The following is a 23872-nucleotide window of genomic DNA, read 5'->3' on the forward strand; positions in this document are numbered from 1 at the left end:
CAAAATGAAGTTGTTGGAAATAAAACAGAGCATATTTATTGGTGCTGTATGGGCATCAATAACAATAACTTTTCTCCCTATATATTGAGTACTTACAAAGCTTGAATCTTCTGTGACATTTTTGCTAAGAATGGTCCAGAAAAGAGAAAATATCCAGCTACAACAATGTGTTGTTGTCGCCTGAGCTCAAATAAAATAGGACTATTTGGTGCAGTATGATAGACATTCAACAATTACTCCTATATGCACTCATTACCAGCAGAGTATGCAAAATACCGTCACTGAACACACAATCAATCAATCAATCATTCAGTCAGATGGGCTCCAGCAGCAAAATACCACATTCCTGTAAGATAAAAACAAACCACACACCATAAGAAAGAAATTAAACTTCAACACTTCTTAAAACTATGCTACAGACTATCTGTCTGAAGACAGAAAGGGTTCATTATTTTTAATAGAAAGGTGTACCTAATAAATTGACCAGTGTGCATTTCTAGGCCATTACATTTCTGTCATTGTTTCAGCAGCAAACGGATCTCCCTGCTGATGCCTTCGGTGCACCTGCTTAGATTCCCTGGGCAAAATCTCATAGCTGAGGATTTGCTTCAGTTTAGGTATTCTTTCTTTTTGGTTCATCCCTTAAAACTCCACATTCCATTTGAAAATTATTCTGCCAATATGTATGCAAATGTCAACATCCACCAACAGAAATTAGATTTACAGCAATTCCCCATACTTCTCTGATATCTTCCCTATGGTCCTCAGGTGCGGGCTCTGCGGTTTAATGCAGCATTGTTTTGCATTACAGCACAATTTAGATCGCAAGCACGACAAATATTACCAGGGAAGAAAATAACAGAGCAGGCTTGATGAGAAATGGAAGATTTGATTTATGTCATGTATCACAGCATGGGATGAAGTTTTGACTAATGTGGCGATGAGCACATACATGATATTTAATTGTTTTTTTTTTCTTGTCTTTACATAGACAAAGTCTTTGTTTTTCAGTAAAGTAAGTAATTTTAGATTTTCTTTCTTCATTTTCAACTAATTAATAATTGACATTTTCTGTGTTTGGAGCTTGAAACATATTTATGAATAATGAGTGGTATGGAGGAGAAAATAGAGTGAAGAACAATGCAGCTAAACTATCTGTGAAAGACAGTTTAGAGGAAGTCAAGAGACTGTTTACAGTCTTGGACAGTAAACACAGGAGGATAATGTTGCACCAATGGATGAAATCAGAAAACTGATGCCAAATGTTGCTTGGCTCTTTTGCTAACCTGCAGTTGGAAGATAATGCTAGCTGAGCTTCAACACGTATATGGCATAATTAACTATTTAATTACCCTTCTGTTTATCCATATGTGCGCATTTTGAGTGTGTTGTAAACATGATTAAGGAGGGAACAAGATCAAATAAAATGTTTTTAATGACCATTTGCAAGTTAATAATATAATTATTTGACCTGTTTCACTTCTTATTGCAGGGATTATGTATTATAGACTATATTTACTTTTTAAAAAGAAGCTGTAGCTCAGCAGAGGACGAGAGGGAGGGTATGAACAGCGATTGGTTTGTCTCTATTTGATTTTTCTATCCATGTTTTAGGTATTGGCCTGTATGAAGTTCTTATTGTTTATATATTTAAACCAAATATATAAACATAAATGTGTAATGTGATCAAAATGGCAACAGTTATTCCTAATGGAGCTGAAAGGTGGGTTAGTGGGGATTAAGATGTACATTTAAATAGTTTTAAGATTTACCAAAATGTTGAATTTTGGAAACTATTAGTGTTTGCGATACCTTCATGTCATTTGTATCTTGACCATGCTTATATTTGACCCTATTCTAACCGATTTGGATTTTAAAAAGCTACGACATACATTCATTTATCTTTCAATAGTCTAATGGTGTTAGATATGGTCTTGGAAATATCATTTAAATTCTCATATATATTTTAATCACTATAATTGTCATTCACTTGGAATAAAAGACCAAGATATAGAAAAAAAAATATCCTAAGTATTTTAATGTTCCTAATCTACCTGTATTTTGTGGATAAAGAGCAAAGATCACTTATGGTCTTCAGAGTGAAATTATCTGTAGGCTACTGTTCCCATTTGCATATAAATGAACTGTGGTAAACTGTGAAAGATGATTTTTTTTTTTTTTACCCAGACAATTATAAAGTAACAAGATGAAAGAGAGGACCTAATCCAAGATTTTTGCTGTATTCATTAATTTAGTGGGAATATGAAAATTTGGATGTAATTAAATTTGTGTTGCTTATTTTAAAAGGACTATTGAGAGAAGGAGTAGATTATGAGATTTGTTTTTCTTCCAAATACTCCTTTTCATTGAAAAATGTTGTTCATATCAACATTTGACAAGTTAATTTTAAACTGCAAATGAAATGAAAAAATAAACAACCAAAACTGAAGAAGCAAATTGTGAACTAAGATTTGGGTGAATTGATTTTATTGTTCTGTATTTTTTATTTTTTATTTTTTTTATTTTAATGGGTTTTTTTGCCGGTTTATCCTCTGTAGTTAACGTTCTTAAAAACTGACAAGAGTAGAATATGAAGATATAGTTATGCTCTACCGTCTTCATAAGTGAAATTCAGGTGGGGAAACGAAGGAATATAGAGTTGTAAAACCTGGACTTGGCAGTTTGTAATTTGAAAAACCTTAATTTGAAAAAACTGTGAGAGAGAACTTCATTTACATTCCCAAAATATTGCAAAACGTTCAGCTCGTGTCTTTCCAGTAAATCCAGTATTTTGTATTGTCTCCTTCCATTAGCTGGATATATCACTGCAACCCTGGTAATAGAAGTCAGGTTGCATTTCACATTCTGATGCCTGGTATGTAATCGTGTATCTTTTGTAACCATGTAGATGCAAAGAGGACTGACTTCACAATGAGCAAAATCTTGTTTTATTTATTTGCACTTCCTATATCTGTAAGTCTTGATTTATTTAAAGTTTCTGTTCTGGGCACTTTGTCACGGTCTACATTTGTACCCTGTTCCACATCAGCCCAGCATAAAATTATTTTTAGTGTCCAAGTCACTTTGGATAAAACCATTTTTAACAGAATGTAAAATGCATATCCATGCATTTGTCTCTCCCAGTTGTCTGTGAACAAATAATGACAGTAAAATCTGCACCTCACATTTGGCCTTATTTCCACGTTGATGTTTACATTTTCAACTTAAGAAATATTAATAAGGTAGCAATACCATCACATTAAAAACCTGTTTAGGTGAGATTAACATTGTAATTTGCTATTAATAGTTCACTTTAAAGGTTTAAAGAATGGAGTCCAAATCTTGTTTTATGATACCATCATATTAATGCTCGTGTTTTATTATTCTATCATTTCTTTTACTCTCATTTGAAGGTGAAGAAGGCACAATAACACATTCAGATTCAACTTGGCAGGGCACACCGAGGACCTGTTGAGTTAAAGCCTAGAGCTTGTGATTCACAAAGGCAGCTGGGATTTTGCAAGTTTAGGCCCTGGGTTTTATCACCTCTATCGATCTGTGATTAAGTAATCTTGAGGATTAAGTTAGAAGAGCAAGACAAAGAGACAATATCAAGTGTGATTGGAAACTAAGCCTGTTTTAAAGACTAATGTGAGAATGCACTTTGTCACATCGTCTGTGCAAAGAACTCTGTGTGAATTTGGACAACGCTGGAGAATCAAGTAATTTGCAGAAAGATTATTGTAGAGGTTTTCACCTTATCCTCAGGCTTACTAATTCTGCGAGTCATTTACCTTAAGTTCTGCACAATTACCTTCAGCGGTGGTCATGTTTCATGCCAACACTTGTGGAGGAAGAATATAATTGAGTTCTATTGTTCATAATTAGCCATTGCCAAGACTTGAATTTTTTTAGCAAATAACAATGGTATTTTTTTGTACCATTTTTCTGTAGCTGATTATGTAAGATGTTTATTTTATAAAATAATTTTCTCATTCTCATGGAAATTAATTCATCAAAAAAAAGGACTTGTTGTTCTAAAGGTTAGTTTTCAAAAATGCCCAAGAGTGTCTCACACAACAAAACAGTCACAATGTAATCCGAACGGTTGAAAAGGAGCTGTACATACACTCATCTACAGTTAATCAATCAGCTCTTCAGTGAAAATACAATGTTGGTAATTTTTGAAAAGAACTAAATGAGTTTGAATGTACTGTTAATTTCCTCTAATCTGCAAAGTCTACATTACAGGCTTACATATTTGCACTCCCACTAATTTGCAGTCTAATGTCCACGAGCAAATTGCTGAGAAAACCTATTTTTGTAGCCTTCAGCAAGGTCCTGGTGCTTGTTCTGGTTTGATATTTGACTTCTGTTTTTGGCTGAAATGGCTAGATTTAATTTGTTTGGTTTTCTGGAAGAGGGTTAAAACAGAGGGGTTTAAGAAAGGCCATCCCAGAAGTTTTATGCCAACCTTTGTCATTGTGTCCTAAGTTTCTAACGTCCAGCTGTTGGTTTGAGGTAAAGACGATTAATTTGGAATCAGTCAATCACCTTCATCATCGCATCCGCGTTATGAAACACAGCAGTACTAGCATAAAGGAGACACTGTTCAGTGTTTCTCGGAGGTGTTTCTCCTAAGTGTTGCTCAGGCTGAACAATGTTTGTTCTTAGGTTTCAAAGTCTTTGGCCGGAATCCTCTCATCAGTGCATGATGTATCTGACGCATGAGGAGACTGTGGGCAGTAATACTAGTAATGTAGCATCTTCCGGTTTATGGCAAGTTTCAACACTGGTGGTCAATTTCCTAAAAATTTGCTTAAATGACTGCTGTGATTCCAAATACAGCTCAAAATGGGTATTAGGTCAGAAGAAGAAGGCTAATGTAAAGGTTTTGGATAGCATTGCCCAAAACCTTGTAGGAAGTATATAATCTATTATTAAAAATTTAGGCCTATGATTGGAAAAAAACCAAACAATTTTAAAACTCTTTCCGTGAATAACAGTGCTCAAATATCTAAGCCAAATTACGTTGGAACTTCCTGATGGCTACAAAAGGCTTGGTCAGCTATGTATTTAAAAATATTAGCGGGGTTGTATATGCACACATTCAGCTCAGATAATTGTGATCTTAAGTTGTTTAATCATCACTGAAGTATAAATGTGTCATTAAAACCCCAAGTTTTATGCAAACTTCCTGTCAATGATGAGTGTGCGTAAACATCAGACTGGAAGTGTATGTGGTAGAACATATTCTGAAAAGAACATGCAAAGAATGACAAAGAAAAGTAATTCTCTGGATTGGATTCAGCTACAGATAACTTTATCTGTAGAGCAAGAATGATGAGAGAAGAGAGAATTTTAAGTGAGCACATCATCAGAGTTTCAGGAAACAATGCAACAGGAACATTGCATAAGTAATAAAATGTTAAAAATAACAATCATGAGAAAGCTGGAGTTGACTGAAAAGAGACAAAGCCCAGTCTGTGATTGGAGTTCTGGCTGTGGTGGGTTCACATTTTCTTTGTGCGACTCCTTGAGTGTGTGTGGGACTAAATTTATTCAAGCTCTAGGGCATGTATTTATTGGCTTGCTTTAGTGTCACACAGGTCTGTCCTGCCCCTGAATCTAATAAGGTTTCTGCGGTGTTCACGCGCCTGCACATTTTTCCGAATTATGACGGAGTTTTTGAGCACCAACTGCACTCCCTCTATACCTTATATATCCTGGGATGTAGCAATCACAGGTAAAGGAGCATTGCAGCCAACAGCGCTGCAGTAAGAATCAGAAGACTGACAGCCATAGGGGAATGTGTCCATATGGAAACATTTTTTCACACCATGGGCTTGTTGGACGGCTGAGCAAGAATTGCTACAAATCCTTAACGTCCCAGGAATCCAGGGTGGAATAGCATGAGATCCTGTATTTGTGTGTAGTTTTATGCAAGCTGTCAGCAGCAGAAAGAGTGAAAGGTGGGTACTGCAGTATTCCTGCAGCGGGAAGCATTGATTTTCTTGCCTAGCATGGGGATGTGGGAAATGTCAGCCTCTAATTGAGTTGATAAAACCGTTTTGAGTCTCAGACGTAAATACGCCCTCCCACAGCCCCGCGCATACACGCACACGCAAATGCCATTGCATTACACAACTCCACTTGGCATGGCCATAAGAAATGAAAGGTCTCCTTACTTATGTGTGCATTAACATGTGCCTACCTTCAGTGCATGTCGAGTTGTTTTCTTGGACTACACACCTCTGCCAGTGGAAGCACATGCCTGACTTGCTTGCCAGTCAATGAAATGTTTTCTTTAGTTTTGAGTTAGCAGGGAAGCTTCTTTGGATAAACAAGTTTGCTTGCCACTGAGGGCAAAAATGAAGATTGGTAAGCATGACGCAGAGGTCACATCAATTAGTGGAATAGAAAGTGAATAAAGAGAAGAGTGAAACAAGTCTCTGCTCCCTCCACCGATTAGAAGACTGGTATGCAGAGAGACAGAGGAATTACCTGCTGTCTATAGAGGAAGTTCACCACAATGTCAGAAGAAATGAGAGTCCTTGGTTCAGTGTCTCTATGAGGACAATCTAATTTTTCTTCTGTAATAGTAAGAATTATGTAAAGAGCTTTTGTGATATTAAAAGGCAAGATTCTTAATATTTTTTTGTCAAAATTAAGTCTGGCTTTCGAAGCTCTGTCTAGTTCCTGTGATACAAGTCTAATGGGGAATGTATATCAGGAGCACCATGGTGCATCTAGTTCACTCACGAACTTAAAACATTGCTTTAAGAAGCATCTGCGTCTTTTCTAAGAGCACCAAGACGGAACAGAATTCGAGACTTAAGTTGTTCTATCAGAACCAATGCCTTTGGAGCTGGGCACTTTGGAGTGTCTACAACCATCAAAAGCCACCTGTCTGAGTTGCATAAGAGAGTTATATTTTTAGAAGTACACCAATGTGTGATGTCCTGTAACTATTATAATTCACCACAGATATAAAGGTGGAGCTATATTGTTATCGCTCTGCTTTATCAGTGCTTGAATGCTCTTTTGAAGTCAGTAACAAATCAGGTTTTGAGTTGCCCTTTAGTGTTGACAGTCAATAAATGGTCTATTTAGCAATATGTTGGGTTTCCAAAAGAAAGGCGAAACGCAAACAAAATGTGAAAATTTTTTTAAATGTTGAGAATTCCTCAACTGGTTAACCCTCAACCGAAAGCTGAAATATACTAAGTCAGATGAGATTTGTGAAGCTTGTATCCTACTTGTAAAAACAAACAAAGAGATGAACATTTAATTTTTTCCAAAAATATTGCTTAAAATCTTGAACCTGGCCAAGTGAAACATTTTGTCTCATGGACTAAATGATTGGAAATAATGGCCTTTCCATATTGCCGATAGTGTTCGCCAGCAGGACACAGTTAATCAAAACATAATTATTGAAACTGTATAAGGCGAACACATGACACATGTATGTTTGCATCTACTTTAATGTAAGGGAGAATAATTAGTGTTTCACATTACGACACACACACACACACACACGCTTCTGCTTTCAGTTTCTTTCAAATTCTTGGGTGTGTGTGTGCACGCACCCACGCAAACAAACACTTGTGGCAAAGCCGATAGTAATTACTGACATGATTAGGCAGACAACCATTCATATAGGGAATGCACGCTCATGCAAATAGACACACACACTCCCTTTTTCTCCCTCACACATATTATACCGCCCTGGTAATTAACAGTATTAATTACTAGCATAGCTGTCCCTGTGAGGCTCTGTATCACTCACAGACGGCACGCAGTGGGGTTCTTATTACTTTATCTCACCACAGCATCGCCTCTTCTGTCTCCCTCTCCTAGTCTCTCGTTATACACGCTTTCTGATACACACCTGCTGGATAAACAAATGTTAGCTAATTAGTCGGAGAGTGATAGCTGGCTGTGGGTTAAAATCCAGTCGCTCGGGATGTGAAGGAGCCATGTTTGCATGAAAAAGAGCAGGAAATTTTGTCTTGACGGAGTCGGGGTCCGTTTAGCCACTGTAGCCGTTTCTTATGCATCTTGTTATGCTGTTGTAGATAAAGTGTCACATAAGTTGTTGTGTTTTTTTGTTTGTGTTGCATCAGTTACTCTTCTTTCATTCCAGCAGTGCTCCAACCAAAACATGTTGGACAAACTCTCTTATGCATAATTGCTGAGCTGGTGAACATCAAGCTGTAGACATCTTGCTTGAGAGACATCGTGGCATATTCCCATTTACCGAGGTTGTTTTGTACCCTGCTCGAATCTGATTTATATCCACAGCAGTTAAATGTGGCTGGCACCATGTTTGAGGATATTGTACAGTTAAATCCCAAGTGTCACAGTGCTTGCATGTTTGAGTATTGCATGCGAGTGCGTAAGCTTTCTCTGCAGAGGTAAAGATATCTTATACTCCGAGTGTGCTGGCAAAGTTGAGATTGAAGGTGAGGGGATAAAATGTGTCTTGCACATCATTACACAGTAAAACTGCAATCCTCCCAAATATTTCTATGTAACATAAGGGTTTTATCTCAAAATGTCATGATATAACATGCTTTGAAAACCTTATATTATTTAGCTTTGCAGTTTGTTAATGAGACAGTTGTTTCAGAGAATTAATCAATAAAAATTAAACAAGAAAGTAATGAATAGTTTGTGAAATGTAACAGTTGGCTCTAAACACCTTATGGCTATTTTTGGGAAGAAATTAGTAACTTCCAAGTGGAATGTATAATTGATTAACCCACAAGCCACAGTCGAGGGTTAGGAGTTTGAGAAGGATTTAAACAGCTTGCCCATCTGGGGCAGCATTTCTGTCTAATAGCAGCGTTGGCTGCCACTACACTATGGTAGCAGAAAGATGCAAATGTGCAGCAAATGGTGAAATATTCTGGGAATGGGCACAAACATATAAATGATGCAAAATCCTAAACACACAAAAAAACTAATTCAACAGAAATATGCTGCAAAATAAACCTACAATCAACAATGCAATCAAAAAATGCTGCAATTACAGATAAATTTAATAACAATGTTTAACCTGAAGTTTATTTTTCAACTCTGTTCTTTTGCAGTGCTGAAGTCTGATCTTTTCTTAGCTACGTTATTATGCAATTTTCCACCTTCTATGGCTATTGATGATTCAAAGCAATTACATGTAATCAACTCATAAATAACATTTACCAGTAGGAGCTCTACCTATACCCCTTCCCTAATTGTACCTTAATGCAATCCAGTTGCATTATGAAATACTACGTGATTTAATAAAATTGAGATAATTTCACATTTTATGATTACTAATCATAATTCATCACAAATTCTCTTTAGTAAATAAATCAACATACACTCTTTAACAGTGATATGAATTGGTTTATTAGGGAGTAAGAAAGTGAAGTGAATAACAAATAGGCACAGGGGAAAAGTGACTCTCAGTGTTTGTCAGTGTATATCTTTCACAGTGTATATCAAAGTGTACAACTTTCACAGTAAATTTCCTTTTACAGAAAAACAAGAAAACAAAATTGTCTTGTTCTGTTTTTAATTGAGACAAAAATGACAGAAAAATATGTTTGAAACACTTGGTGATTAATTAGCAAAGCTTGCCACACTTTTAGGTAATATTGCTTCTCTAAATTTAGTCCAAGCATACATTCTGAAACCAGATTTTGTTGGGCAATTTCAGTAACCATAGCTACTTCTTGACAATTTTTAGACGTTAATAGACATTTCTATATATTTATCTTCTTTTTAACTATTTTAACTTTTAGACTTTCTGTCATTTAGACAAAGGACAATGTGGTCCTTTCTATATTTTTTAAATGTTTCTTTGGAGTTCACACTCCACAAAAATGTAGATTTTACCTTCTACTTTTCACATTTATAACCTTTTTTTTTTTTTTTTTTTTTCAATTGTCTTTTCTAGTGGACGGCTGCACAGATTGGTCAGTGGATTACAAGAAGTACCAGGTGCTTCAGGGTGAGGCAGTGCGTCTGAAGTGCGCTCTCTTCTATGGTTACATCCGGAGCAACTACAGCCAGGCCCAGAGTGGGGGCCTCAGCCTCATGTGGTACCGCAGCTCCGGCCTCGGCCACACCGACTTTGAAGAACCAATCTCATTTGATGGAGTGCGCATGAGCAAGGAGGAGGATGCCATCTGGTTCAGACCTGCTGACCTTCAGGACATGGGACTCTACTCATGTGTTTTACGGTAAGAGTAAGAAATTATTATTATTTTATTTTTTTTAGATATACTACTTTGTTTTAATTTTGATGACTTTTCCTATTGGGCACTTGACAAGCAAGTGAGCTGCAGAAATATAGAATTTCAAATTGACATAAGCGAAGCAAAATTAATGGTGGTATAAAAATATTTTAATTTATTTGATTTTTTTTGATGACCTAAGAAATGTCATGTAAGTTGAACAGTTAAAGCAGAAAGGACCGCCAGTCTCAGACAAATGCCTAAAACTGTTTGCAATAACCTAATGTGTTGGATAGTTAAAAATTGAATGGCCTGAGTAAAATGATCTAACCATTTTTTTCCTGACAGTTTACTTATGCATAAACTCAATGCTGCCAGACAAAAATAACTTAATTCTTATGTTTTTGGCCTAGTGTGTGATAGTAACCTAGTGGTAGTAACTTAGACATGTCCATTGTTAGTAATAAAGTGAAATACAAATAGCAGTGGAGATAATCTTTTCCAATTTCATCTTACAACCACACACTTCATTTTCTTTTGTTGCGATTTTATGTGATGTGACATCAAAGCACATAATTTTGGTAGTGCCTGATGAGAAATTAAAAATTTTGCAGTTAATTAAACAAATATTCGGCCTTATTCAAATGTTGAGTGTAAAACTCAGGGAATCCCATCGTTCTGTGTAAAAAGTGCCTCCAGCTCTGTGTTTCTCCATCTGCGTTTGTTGAGCTAGAGGGATTTCTCTCAGATACCCTAATCAGAAGAGTAGGACATTTACCTCCCAGCTGAAATAAATTACTCTGTTTGAGAAGACGCATTTGAGTCACATATTGAGGCACATAAGTAAAAATTCTCCCTCAAAACCTCAAGCAAACAGAACGCACATTTTCGACTGCTTTTTATAAACAGCACAAAATTATTTAAGGAAAGATGTGCAGTTTGTTTTAGAAAAATGGGGGGTGGAGAGGTGGGAAATCACACTTCCATACAAGGGTCCTTTACATAATAATGCATTAGTCTTTAATAGGGAATGTCAGAATCCTGGGAAGTTTTGGCTCAAAAGAAATTATCAAATGTATTTTTGGAGAATGATTTATACCAACACAGTGACTCAACCTAAAGAGAACTTTCAGTATTTAGGTCAACAATTATTTCAACGAGAGCCTCTGTTATACTATTTCCTATCAACATTTTGCAACTGAAAAACCTTTTCAAGTCTTATCACATATTATGTGTGTGACTCATGATGGGCTTTGATTCTAAATAGCACATGTACACTGAGTTCAGTAGCATTGAACTCTGTGTTTTATAAAGCCTGGACTGGGTTTGTTACTTTTCTGTGATATTATTATTTAGTTTTTCTTTAGATTGTTTTTTTTTTCTTTGCTTTTTATGCATGATAAAGATAAGAACTATTTCAGACAGACACCTTTTACTTTTAACATTTGCACTTGTCATAATTGATCCATCTCATACAAATTTTGTTTACATATAGACTCACTGTGGCCTGATGCATATTCATCCTTTATGTTTATGCAGGCGAACGTTAGGAAGTTTTGCATGGCTAATTTTAAAGTACAATTTCCAGCAATTTTGTCTTGGCTTCCATTGATAGTGCATAATTTCCTGGAGTCAGATTAAGATGCATCAATCAAGAATTAAAGGTTAAGAATAAAAAGGTAAATAATCCATGAAAGGATTCATAACTATTTGTATTTTAATAAATACCAATACAAAAGTGACAAAAAACAAAACGTAATTTAACCTTACCATTTTCAAGGTGCAGTAAATGCCAAATAATTCAAGTTAGACTGGAGATGAAGTAAACACCAGGAGGCTGGATTTCTTCTCTTTTTAGCTGGAGGCAGGCACATTAATCTCTTTCAAATCTAACATGCTCACTGAATGACAGCGGTATTATTTTCTGAATTTGTGATCAGGGATTATTCAACCCTTTACAAAGCATATTACTGAGGCATTTTTACTTTAACTGTATGTGTGTTTGTTTGCTGTTTCATTGTAAATGGATCCTGCTCAGTATTATCAGTGGCGTTTTTAATGTTTGTTTCACAATTGCTTATTTAAATGAACTGAGGATTATGTAAAATGCTCCATTTCTTTCCTATTTTATCCTTACTGGACAACAATTTCATCACCCAGCCTGAGGCATACACTGACTTGACATTTCAGTTACAAGTGTGCAAAAGGGGAGTGTTGTTTGGTTTTCACACAATAACCTCAATAGGAGTAAACCTCCCAATTCTGAGTTTGATAAATCGTTACGACTCTAAGCATAATCCCAACCAACCAACAAATATACAATATTTAATTCACATAATCTTGACCAAAATTTTAAATCTCAAATTAAACACTTTAAAAGAATGGTGTATTAGGAATCTAGAAATGAGTTATACATGCAGACCTTTGATGGAATGTAAATGATTCAGTTTTGAATGATCTTGGATGTCTGAGTAGTGAGACAAAGTGACATCTGGCGGTTTCCAGAGCATCCAACATTCATACACTTATCAGCACTGAATGCATTCAACTTGACTTATATTAAAATGGAACTGACCCTCTCTGAAAACTAAACCTTGCCACTGGCAAATTTTGAAAAATTATATGAAAAGTGGGCGGAGACAAGAGATATGGCTGACTGTGTGGATGAACGGAAAGAAGCCCTGTTAATTTATCCACTATCAATTTTCTAGACTATACTAGTGACTTTTTTGATTTTCAAAACAACTAGTGACAAATATAGTGACGTTTTCTGTATTGTTGGTGGCTTTTATGGCGATAATGCTTTGCAGCTCGACTGAAGCTGTCTGTCTTGATCAGCAGTAGGGGCCATTAGCCGTCATTAGCTTGTCTCGCTTACTCAGCACTATAGCCAGTCTCACACAATCATCCTTTCAATACCACACCTTTACTAATGGTCAGAGCCATTCACATTCATATAACTAAAGTACCGAGCTGTACTGCGGCAGCCAATAGGAAAATTCAACTAAGAACCGTTTGACAGGAGAGGTCAGCAGTAAGACAATTTTAGGCAAAATAATGCCAAACTAAAAGAATTGCACAAAAATGTCAAAACTCACACAAAAACATAGAGTAGGTATTTAAAGTTACCCACATATGTTGTCTTAGGTAATCTCCATCATTAACCCACTGTTATTATTTTACACACAACCAGTTCCGGCCCTGGAGTCAGTTTTTAACACATTCTTTGGTTTTCCACAATACCGGATGTCTGTAAAAAAATTAATAAATAAATAAATAAAAAATATATATATATATGTCGTAATATTCCCATTTTAATTTAGCATCATTTTAAACAGGACAAGCAAGGTGGTACAGTTGCTTATACTATGGACTTGCAACAAGAAGGTCTTGGATTCAAATCCAGGACTGGTTGTCTTTCTGCATGGACTTTGAATGTTCTCTCCCTCCATACAACTGCTCTCTCTGTGTACTTCCGGTTTCTTCTGCAGTCCAAAAATATGACTGTGGGCTAAGTGGTGATTTTAAAATAGTCCTTTGGATGCGAGTGTGTGCATGAATAGCCCTGTGTGTCTCTGTGTAGCAAAATGATGGACTGGCATCCTGACGAGGGTGCATACTGTCCTTTTCCCAATGATCGCTAGAGATAGACACCAGGTATAGACAGTGAATGGATGTTTTAAAAATAATAGGTTTTTAACTTTTTCACAATGGCAACAAGATCACAGTTCACCACAAACATATTATTTATAGCAGGTTGGCTGTAAATAACAGTGAATTAACTTTTCTGAACTCTGTGGTGCATGATTTGGTCAGCCTGTGGAATTTCACCAGCTAATCAGACTCTTTCAAAATGTTAAGTTGCTATGCATTCCCATTTTTGTCTCAACTTAAGGAGATAAAAAGGAAAATAACTCCAGAGTCTTAAAAAAGGCACTCTTAACTTTTTAAATGATTGTTGGTGGTTCTCTCTCCTGCTGGGGACAAAAGTCATTTTTTCCTTATGTCCGACTCATAGTTTGGTCCAGGATAGCACGGCTTTATTGAATGTAGAGTCAGAGCCTGCAACAATAAGCATAGGACTTGAACTGGTTTGCTGGGGAAAACCACTCGAAGGCATTTATTCCATATAGTTGCACAATACTTTCACCTGTTCTCAAGAAAATCCACAATGCAACTCTGTTTAACGCCCTGCCTCAACATCATATCTTACCATTCATAATTTCACCTTACATGCCCACTGCTGACAATTTTAGACATACCTGCTGATTACAAACTTTACAAAATGCTTTGTAGGTTTATTGTTCGAGTGACTGAGACCAATTTTTTTGTGGACAGTTCTTTCTATCAATAAGTGCTTAGAAAAACAGGATTTTTAGCAGTCATGATATTATGCTTAAATGTGAGCAGCGGTGGAGTTAGTTTTGCAGATTGATGTAGAATTTGATTTCGGTGCCCCTTTACAGACAAAACAAGCCAATAGTGGTGATGTGTTTGAGGATGCTTGAGATGGAATAATTCAAAATACAAAAAAATAAATAAATAAATACAAAAGCCATGAATTTCAAAGAACTGAGATCAGAGATGGATTTGCTTGGACAGCAATGATGGGATTTCCATTGGATCAGTGTGGTGATGGCCAAACTGCAAATGAGGTGCATCCAAAAATGAGAGGAACTGAAAGAAAGTAGGCAACCAAAACACACAGGGCTGAACACAGATTTGACAGAGCTGAGCCTTTCATATTAAATTTACAGAAATAAATCGGAGGGCTTCGCCAGACAGGCAACGATATAATTTGTGTTGCAAAACTATCAACCAAAACTGAAATGGCAATTGGGTTTTATACAAAACCAAGTGAGATTATTTGTAATTAAGGCAAATGGAGAAATTTTGAAAATGTTACATTTATTACACGCTGTCATTTTTTGTAGTGATTTCCTATGTCAGTTTAGTGAAAAGTTAGTATTTACCGTTTCTACTTTTTTTTGATTATGTCCCTTGAGCTTTAATTAAGTTTATTTAGATGTTGTTGTTGGCATACCATAGAAGTGATAATCCATGCAATATCGCTTTCTGTATTACAAACAGGAATGCAAGTTATCAATGAAGGTTTCTTTAAAGTTGATTGATCTTAGCAATTGACTAACAATTAATTGATAATCACTCATTTCTTTCAAACTTGAGCTTTCTCTTTTATCAAAAAGATCAACTGTCTTTTCCATAACATAAAGGGTTAAATTTTCCATACACTCTATTTATTCCATCGCAACGAAGTGAACAGTAACTGTGTTCTAGCTCTTTGCTGTCTGGTCGGTCTACAATCAGTGGTGAGAACAACACATTTTGTTAGCTGTGCTTTCAGTCCAGCTACGTTCTTGTTGTAGCATTGTGGCTTCCCAACAGGTTGCCATTGTGGCTCTCAAATTCATTTTAAAACTTGACTAAATGAAGTGAATTTATTCCCCAGAGCTCTCACCATCAACTGTGTTTTTTGGCGTCATGCTACAAATTTGTTTGGCATTATCCTTTCTGCAATTGTGTCTTCACCTCCTTGCCTTCATCTTAACATGTCATAATTTTTCATCATACAGCACAGCTGAATGAGCGCTTCTAAGGTGAAACTTAAAGAGCTTGTCGTGTGTTTAAAGTGCCTTTTCTTTCACTGTACTGCTCTGGTATGGCCCCACCTTCTTTATTCCAGTTTCATCTGGCTCTGTTTAATGATTACCAGTACCGCCCTCTGCTGGGAATGGTTCACACTGCAACACCGAAAGAAGGTCTGACATATTAGTTAATCAAATGGATCTAATTTTAATCCAATAAATCATTAATTGAGAATCTAAAATTGATTAACTGTTTGGATTATGTATTATAGCCCAACTTTTAATGTGAGCAAAAAATATAAAATGCAGCAGATATACTTTAATGTCATGGGTGTTTAATGTCAAACTTTTCTATTATATCTGCCCCTTATCTTTAGCCCCTTGCTTCAGAAAAAGAGAGCTCATTTTTTGGCCTCATTCATTTAAGATTTTTTTTTAAGAAAACCTTTAATCTTTGTATGAAGCTCTGTGGCCAATTGCCAAGGAAGCTGACCAAGCAATCCATGCAACTACAGTACCATGGATTGCAAAACACTGAGAGATGGAGACTGTGCGGCAGATTTATTAGCCCAGCTTAGATCTGACCTGAATGAAACAAGTGCATCATTGCATTTTTATGCTAATGTTCATCCTTCTGAAAACAGGATGGATTATTTACACTTGAAAAACACATGCAGGATGAGATAAGAGACTGCTGTGTTTTTGACTGACTCTGTGGCACTTTCTCTGAATGTGTACTCATTCTGGCAGTTCATATACTTTAATGCAGATTTCTTCTGATATCCATTGACAGGAGATGTCAGTTTTTCACAATAAAAGCATATTTGGATTTTCACAAAGTTTTAGCAGTTTATTCAAATTGTTTTTGTGGTATTCATGTCAGTATATAAGCCATAGCTAACAGAGCTGGATGTAACTTGCCTTCTGCATGTGTTCAGTTCTTTTGTAGACGTTGGCTCGTGGAGAGTCATTGCTGACGTAAGACATTTTTACCGCTGCTTGTGCATCAAGAGATGTCTGGTACCTCTTGACTGCCAAGTGCTTTTTAATTTCCTAACTTCTACTTAAATTTGTGAAACAGTATTCATTGTATTCATTTCAATACAGAAGATTTGATGATAAATTGTGCCATTTACCTTTAGCTATACATGTTTAATGTACTGCCTTTGGCAGTAATGTTTGATTTAAGTGATCTATTCACTGAAGGTCTCTAAAATAGCATTTTGCTCTTTTAAAATAGTAGAAAGCAAACTGATTTACTAAAATCTTTGTTTGTGCTGTGCATGTGGTATTTGTGCTTTTGTGTGAATGGTTATCTTTGTCCTTTTCTGTCTGCTTTCTCTGAAATTGAAGTCTAATTGTGAGTTTTTACGTGAAGGTGACTTCATTTGCATAGTAATCTCTGTGTGCTCACCATGAATCTCCTTTATTTCTCTGCCTCATTTTTTTCCCTCGGCGTATCACACATTAGGGTCTGAAGCATTTCTTCAGATCCATCCGTCTTTCCTCCTCAGTTCCTTTGCCATTATTACTGTCTCTCTTTGCTTCACCTGATAGATTATTTTATAATAATTCTGCTAATGAGTCAGTGTTTCAGAGTGGGTGAAACCATGCGTAATTCCTTCCTATGATTACATTATCCCACATGTTGGGTAATAATGTGTGAAGAATTACAGCCACCATGAAGAGCTAACAAATATCCAAAGCAGCCACACTCAAATAGAATGTGACAGATGTGAAAGACACAACAGGACCGAGCATCAAACCCCCAGCTGGCTGTCAATCAAGCGGCACCACCGACTACTTCCCACAATGCTACAGGGAGCCATGCTGTGCATATTTAAAGAGTAGATGCCTATCCTGTTTCTCGGTGCAGGTACTTTTTAAAAAAAAATGTATCTCCACTCTGTGATTAATTTGTTTAAATTTACCTACAGTTTCCTGTACAGACAGGACACAAAGTGTACAGGAAGTTGGACATTTTTGTTTTTAGAGTGAGGGGAATTAAGTGCCTCTCGTGAAAGTCTTCACATGCCTCTCTGTGTCTAAGTGCGTGAACTGCTTCAACCTTGTGGACAAGCATTCGGTCCTCATCTTGGATATATACAACTTTCACTATGCCCTCAAACCCTTCTCTGTCAGTCTCAGTCGTTGTGCCCTTGGGCCAGAGACGTCACCCACCTTACCTGCTGGTGGTGGTCAAAGGGCCCAGCTGTGCCGATCGTAGGCAGCCTCACCTCAGGGCATCTGTGGCTACAATATACGTAGCTCACCACAGTCAGTGTGTGAATGGGTGAATACAGTGCAGGCTATTTATGGGGCCATAATGTGGTTTGCTGGTTTAAAAAAAAAGTCTATTTAGAAGACTAGAAGAAGAAATAATAAAATAATTGTCACAAGAATATAAATGTAGTTTTTCCTTGTGTCCATGTTGTTCCTGAACAATAAATTATCCACACTGGGGAAGCAGCAGAGCTGTCCACAAGCTTTGTTGTTTTTCTTTTTCCTCCTCATTCGATCTGACACTTTTGTTCCCCCCCTTCATCGGCTCCATGTTAGGCTCTACCTCTGACGAACCTACTCCTTCGTGGCAAAGTTGAACACTTCAGATCCCAAACTATTGATCTCGGTAAACAAGTGCACTACATATAAGTGTTAACTATTAGTAAAGTATATCATTACATGGCAAAAATAGATGCTTGCTCATGTTTAGGGGTGGTGGAGCCTGTTATTGAAGTTAAAATTGAAGTAAACTATGCACTGGGCTTCAGTCCACCCGGGGGTCAACACAGAGGCTCACTCACACTCCAAGTTATTAGGGTTCATCAATTGCTTTAACATGCATTATTTTAGACTGTAGTGAAAAAGAGCACTCAGATGAAATCTAGATCTGCATGGGGAGCAAAAATAAAGCAGGCATGAAATAACAGAGATAATCAGCATTCCAGCGTGGAGTAAGAGCAGAGCTCTAAGGAAAACACAGTGCAAAACCACAGCAATAAAATGAATATCTCTAAAATATTACACTGCTCAATTAATTGACAAATGGTGAAAAGGAGGGAGAAAAGGTCAACATTAGAGAACCACTTTCAAATCAGGAAGTACATTAGAGAAAGCATGACAAATTCAGTTTGTTATTAAGAGCAAAGGGTTCCATGGTCTGGAGAGCATGAATTCATATTTCCTCTCTGGAAAAGGTTGATTGTATTAACACCTTTGCAAAAAGGTCAAATGTGTTTTATTCATTATATAGATTTTTTTTCTTTGATGAGCTTTTTATATTTTTAGACTGAAGCAGTTTAAATTGGGCTTTTGTGAAGCGGCAGTGAGAAAATTTCTGTGAAATTCTGATGTTTTAGGAATCTGATCTGAAGTATCTGGAAAGACTTTAAAAAAAAAAAAAAGCAAAGAGGGGCCAGATATCTTCTTGTAGACTATCTAGATTTGTTTGAATTAATTTACAGTGCTGTGAATAAGTGTTTGATCACGTATATATATCTTTTTGATCAAAAATGACAACTAAAATTATGTTTACAGCTTTCCAAAAACACTGTGATGATTATTAAAACTTTTAAAAACACATTTATTTTGTGCAGACTGCTAAAAACAAAAATGGATTGTATTGGAAACTGTTTGTCCTGTTATATCTGGTGAAAAACTGCTTCAACAATTCAGAATAAAATATTAAATTTAGTCAAAGGCAGTGGTATTGTAATGGTCTAAGGCTGCTTTTAGGACCTCATGTGATTGATTTTAAGCATTAAAGGATGAAGATCCCTGATTACTTGTTATAATAAACTATTAGTGACAGTTATCACCAATAACGAAACAAATAGTAATTATGAATCAGAAGTAGTTACTGTTTTCAGACATAAATAGTCTTGGTTTGTATTTTTTTTTTCATTAATAAATTAAATGACACTTTAAGAACAACTATTTGTGCTTATTTGACTTGTTTTTGTGTGATTTCAAGATTGGCTGATAGAAAAATTTAGTGTGAGGATTAAAACATAAGAAATCTGCAATTGGGAAAATAGTTTCTCACGATATTTTTTGCTTGTTTAAAGAGGATGTGATGAAAACTATTATGCTGGGCTTTTATTTTCTTTATCACTGTTATTTTGGTGGCGTAAGAAAACCAGAGTAACAAAAACTTAAAAAAGAAGATGATTAGACGAAGATACTGCATTTTCCCCCAGCATCAAAAGAGAGAATAAATTGTGAGAGTAATGGTTTTCTGGCAGAGCCCTAATTATTTTCTTCTCTCAGATAACACTTTTAAAACTTACGAATGCGTTGTAATTATTCCAAGATTTAAAATGGCACTTGTTAGATTAGATTCAGGACTTCACTGTTTATTAAATGTGTTTTTTTGTTTGTTTGTTTGTTTGTTTGTTTGTTTTTTCCCTCAAATATCAAGAAACAGTGCTAAAGGTTTCAGATTCAGACTGGAGCTGTGACAGGTGTGCAGGTTAAAAAAGTGGAGAAAATGTTCATTTCAGGTTTTTTAACCCCTCATGTGCCTCTTGTGGGTTTTTTTTTAAATACATTTACTCAACTTAATTATTCTTTAAATTTATGCAAAGGTTGTTTGCACTTCAAGTTCCTTCTGTGGAAGCCCAGCAGGGGGGCAAATATTGTCTCATCAGTGCTTAGACACTACTTGTATGGGAACATTTGGTGACCCAACACCTAAATAAGACATTTTCTTGTTTCTTTTTTCTACGTAACTGTATGTAGGTGTCGAGGATTATGTTACGTTAGTGTGTATTTACAAAGTTCTGGTTCTCTTCTATATCATCCAAGAGTACTCTGCAAGCCTACATTGCAACTTCCCACTCTCTTCTCCCTAGATAGAAGGTATTGAGTCAGTAATGTTCAAATTCAACTGTATGAGGGCAGTGCTCTTTTGCAATGTCTTCCATCTTACTTTTCTTCCTACATTTTCCAGATGCCCTTTTAGTCATCTCCTGTGTGGAGGTACACAGTATCTCCTCTCCTCATTCAAGTAGCTATTCTCCCTCTGTTCCCCCTCACTGCTATCTCAAACCAATCTTCCATAGCTACACAAAAGCTACATTTGTCTTTTGAGTGCGAGTGTGTTTGCGTGAATCGTTGTGTGAGTCTCTGTGTTTTATGGCCCTGGGGGGGTCAGAGGTGTTTATATGGGAGAGGTGACTCCCTTATTGCTTCTATAACCTGAGTATATCATATGAAACCATGTCATTCACAGTGAATGGGAGCATCTGGTCAGCTGTAAATGTAATCTAATGAAATGAAACGAAAGCCTGCGTGGCTGTTCTCTCAGTCCTATGACCAAGAGACTGACCGAGTCAGATCCCAGGTAGTCGGGGCAGGCGACAGAGGCAAAGTATGGGCTCTTTTAGGGTTAATCTATTCTTCATAATATGGAGTCAGTAGAGTACTACTGACACTCCGCTGCAGTATTGCATTACCTCCAGACTCAATTAGTGGAATAGCATCTTTTGAGAACAAATTCAAAGACACAAAGACATACTCCGGAACATCCATAACTCGAATGTCTTTAACCAGGCTTCCTTCCATCTCATCCATGAACATGCTCTTTCCGATTTTCCAATTTTATGTGCCATCAGCCTTCTGACCCTCAAAGTCGGAATCAAGAACAGGAGCTCAAAAATAAATATGAAAACAGATGTTTACATACAGTTTATAAATGTATATTCATTTCCTCCTAGAATTACACCAGACTTTACTGTTTTGTCAGTCAGGGTAAACAGAATTATGTACATTTTCTGAAGGAGAGAAACATAGTTTAGAGATTACTTATTACTTTCTTTAAGGTCTAAAGTTTGCATGGACTAAAATTAGTATGGTTTTAGAAATTTTGGGAAAGCCCAATGCTTTGGCTTTGTGAGATTTCAATAGATCACTTGAGAGTGTTTGACTTACTTGGTAACCACTTCTGTGGCTGTACTTTATCAATGCAAAAATGCTGGAAAAGAAATACGGCCATATATCTAGAAGATAGCTTTGGACCTCTACAAATCCAGTCCATCATGGGGTCCAATTTCAGGCAAACCATACTTTTTGTTCAGTAAACTGTGTCCCAGAGATGGTTGCATGTTTATGTGAAATGTGGATATCTCCCCATGAACAAAAAGCAAATGTCCTTTTAAAGATGTGAAGATTCTAATTGGTAACACAGTTTTATAATACACAGCTAAACAAAGTCTGAACTAAAATAGGCAGAAAGGCCGTTCAGCAAGGAAGAAACCGTTGCTTCAAAAGTAAACCAAGAGAAAAAAAATCCAGTTTTCAAATGAATACCTTGTGATATTCGCTACTGTTTGGTGATACAAATTTTTAAAAATGTTTCTTTCAATATTTTTAAATCTGAAAAAAAGAAAGTTGTTTGACCAAGAAAATCATGCTTTATATATATATATATATATATATATATATATATATATATATAACTCCACCTCATCTCCTTGTTTTTCTGTGATTAGCCCTCTTTCTATATAAAAGGGAATCACCTATGCTTTATTACTATAAACAAAGTCCAGAATGAATTGTAATCTGAAAACCACAACCCTACCACTGCTTCAGATCGTAAAGCTGAACAGGAACCTTTGTCCAAATTAATGCCTCAAAATCTTGTGGAAATGCTTCCTAGAAAAGCGGAAAGCATTATGGCAGCAAAGCAGTTTGTATTCCTTCAGCCTTGTCAATGGCCGTGCTGGGAAAGTAGGAGCTGTGGAATCGCACTGTCACTGGTGACACACACTGACGACAGTAACAGCAACGTGAGAGAGTCATTATTCTTTCCTAGATAGTAAAGCTAGATTGCAGTGTTGATGGTTGCTGGGAAACAAAAAGGGGTTGACAAGCAGTGAAGGCTGACTCATTGTGATGACCAAGCAGCTTTCCCTTCTATGTGGGGCCGTCTCTGCATTTTTCACTTTTCTGATTAGCATTACTCGACTCTCTCCATAAATCCAACGGTATTCGCGAGCGTTGGGCATTGACTGTACAAGGATGCTGAATGCGTCATTATCTCTAAGCCTACACTCCGACGGTTGCATGAGGGAGATTGTAAATAAATAAATAAACTGAGAAGCATTACAGATGGATAAAAAGACATCAAAGACAGCGTTTGTTTCTTTTTTTTATTATTTCAAATTGTAACTGTAGCAACGGTGATGTAATGTGAAGTATAGTACTGGATGTATTTATTTGGACCCCTGGTAAAGATTTGAGTATTGAAAAATATATACATACATCTTTTTCTGATGTAGCATAGCTTTACACTGAAAACAGATGTTTAACTTAATAATCACTGGTAGTTTTCTTTACCGTCGCTGTTTTCATGACCTCCCTAGATCATCCAGACTTCTGAGTCCTTTCCTATAGTCTCTGTTGCTCATGTGACTCTTCAGGTTTTTGTAAAATTTGACAGGTACTGAGATGGCAATGGAAGAAGGTTGATTTTGTGTCTTTGTTGATTTGGTTACATGCCAACCAATGTGCCTGGCAGTGTAGAGGTCCTACCCATTAAATAAGAAGCAGTCACTGATGATCATTTTTCTGAAGTTTATTCTTCAATTGGTGTTTTTCTCTGCCAACAGAAACTCTACGTACTGCATGAAGGTCTCCATGGCTCTGGCTGTGGCTGAAAATGACACAGACCTCTGCTACAACTCCAACATGAGAATAACTGAGAAGGCTGAGCTCAGTAGGAGGTTCCACATCCTATGTCCAGAAATTGATGACTACGTTGAACCTGGGAAGGAGCCTGATATCACGTGGTACAAGGTAAGCTTTGGTGAATGAAAGGAATTTATAAATCTTCAAACTTTTAAGATTGGTTGAATGTTTAATTTTTATGGTTATCGATGCTTTCTTGAAACGAGCAACAACAGGCTTCTGTCTTTGTGATCATACCACTAGAAAATATTTTTAAATGCTTCTTTTTTTTTTTTTTATCTCATTTCCGGTTAAATTTAAAAGCCTTGTCGGAAATGCAGTTCCATATCACTTAGTCAGATTATGTATGTGGGC

At 36.5% G+C, this 23872-nt stretch overlaps 1 protein-coding gene across 3 annotated transcripts in view; it reads left to right on the forward strand.

The window, feature by feature from the left end:
* LOC122839273 (interleukin-1 receptor accessory protein-like 1-A) overlaps positions 1-23872 on the forward strand; it is a 114311-nt gene that overhangs the window by 44782 nt on the left and 45657 nt on the right. For all 3 annotated transcript variants that reach the window (XM_044130684.1, XM_044130685.1, XM_044130683.1), the window contains exons 3-4: positions 9944-10229; positions 23440-23626. In XM_044130684.1, coding sequence (XP_043986619.1) covers positions 9944-10229; positions 23440-23626 — 473 coding nt within the window. The remainder of the gene's footprint in view (positions 1-9943; positions 10230-23439; positions 23627-23872) is intronic.

The sequence above is a fragment of the Gambusia affinis genome, linkage group LG11, assembly GCF_019740435.1.
Source record: "Gambusia affinis linkage group LG11, SWU_Gaff_1.0, whole genome shotgun sequence".
Classification (NCBI taxonomy): Eukaryota; Metazoa; Chordata; class Actinopteri; order Cyprinodontiformes; family Poeciliidae; genus Gambusia; species Gambusia affinis.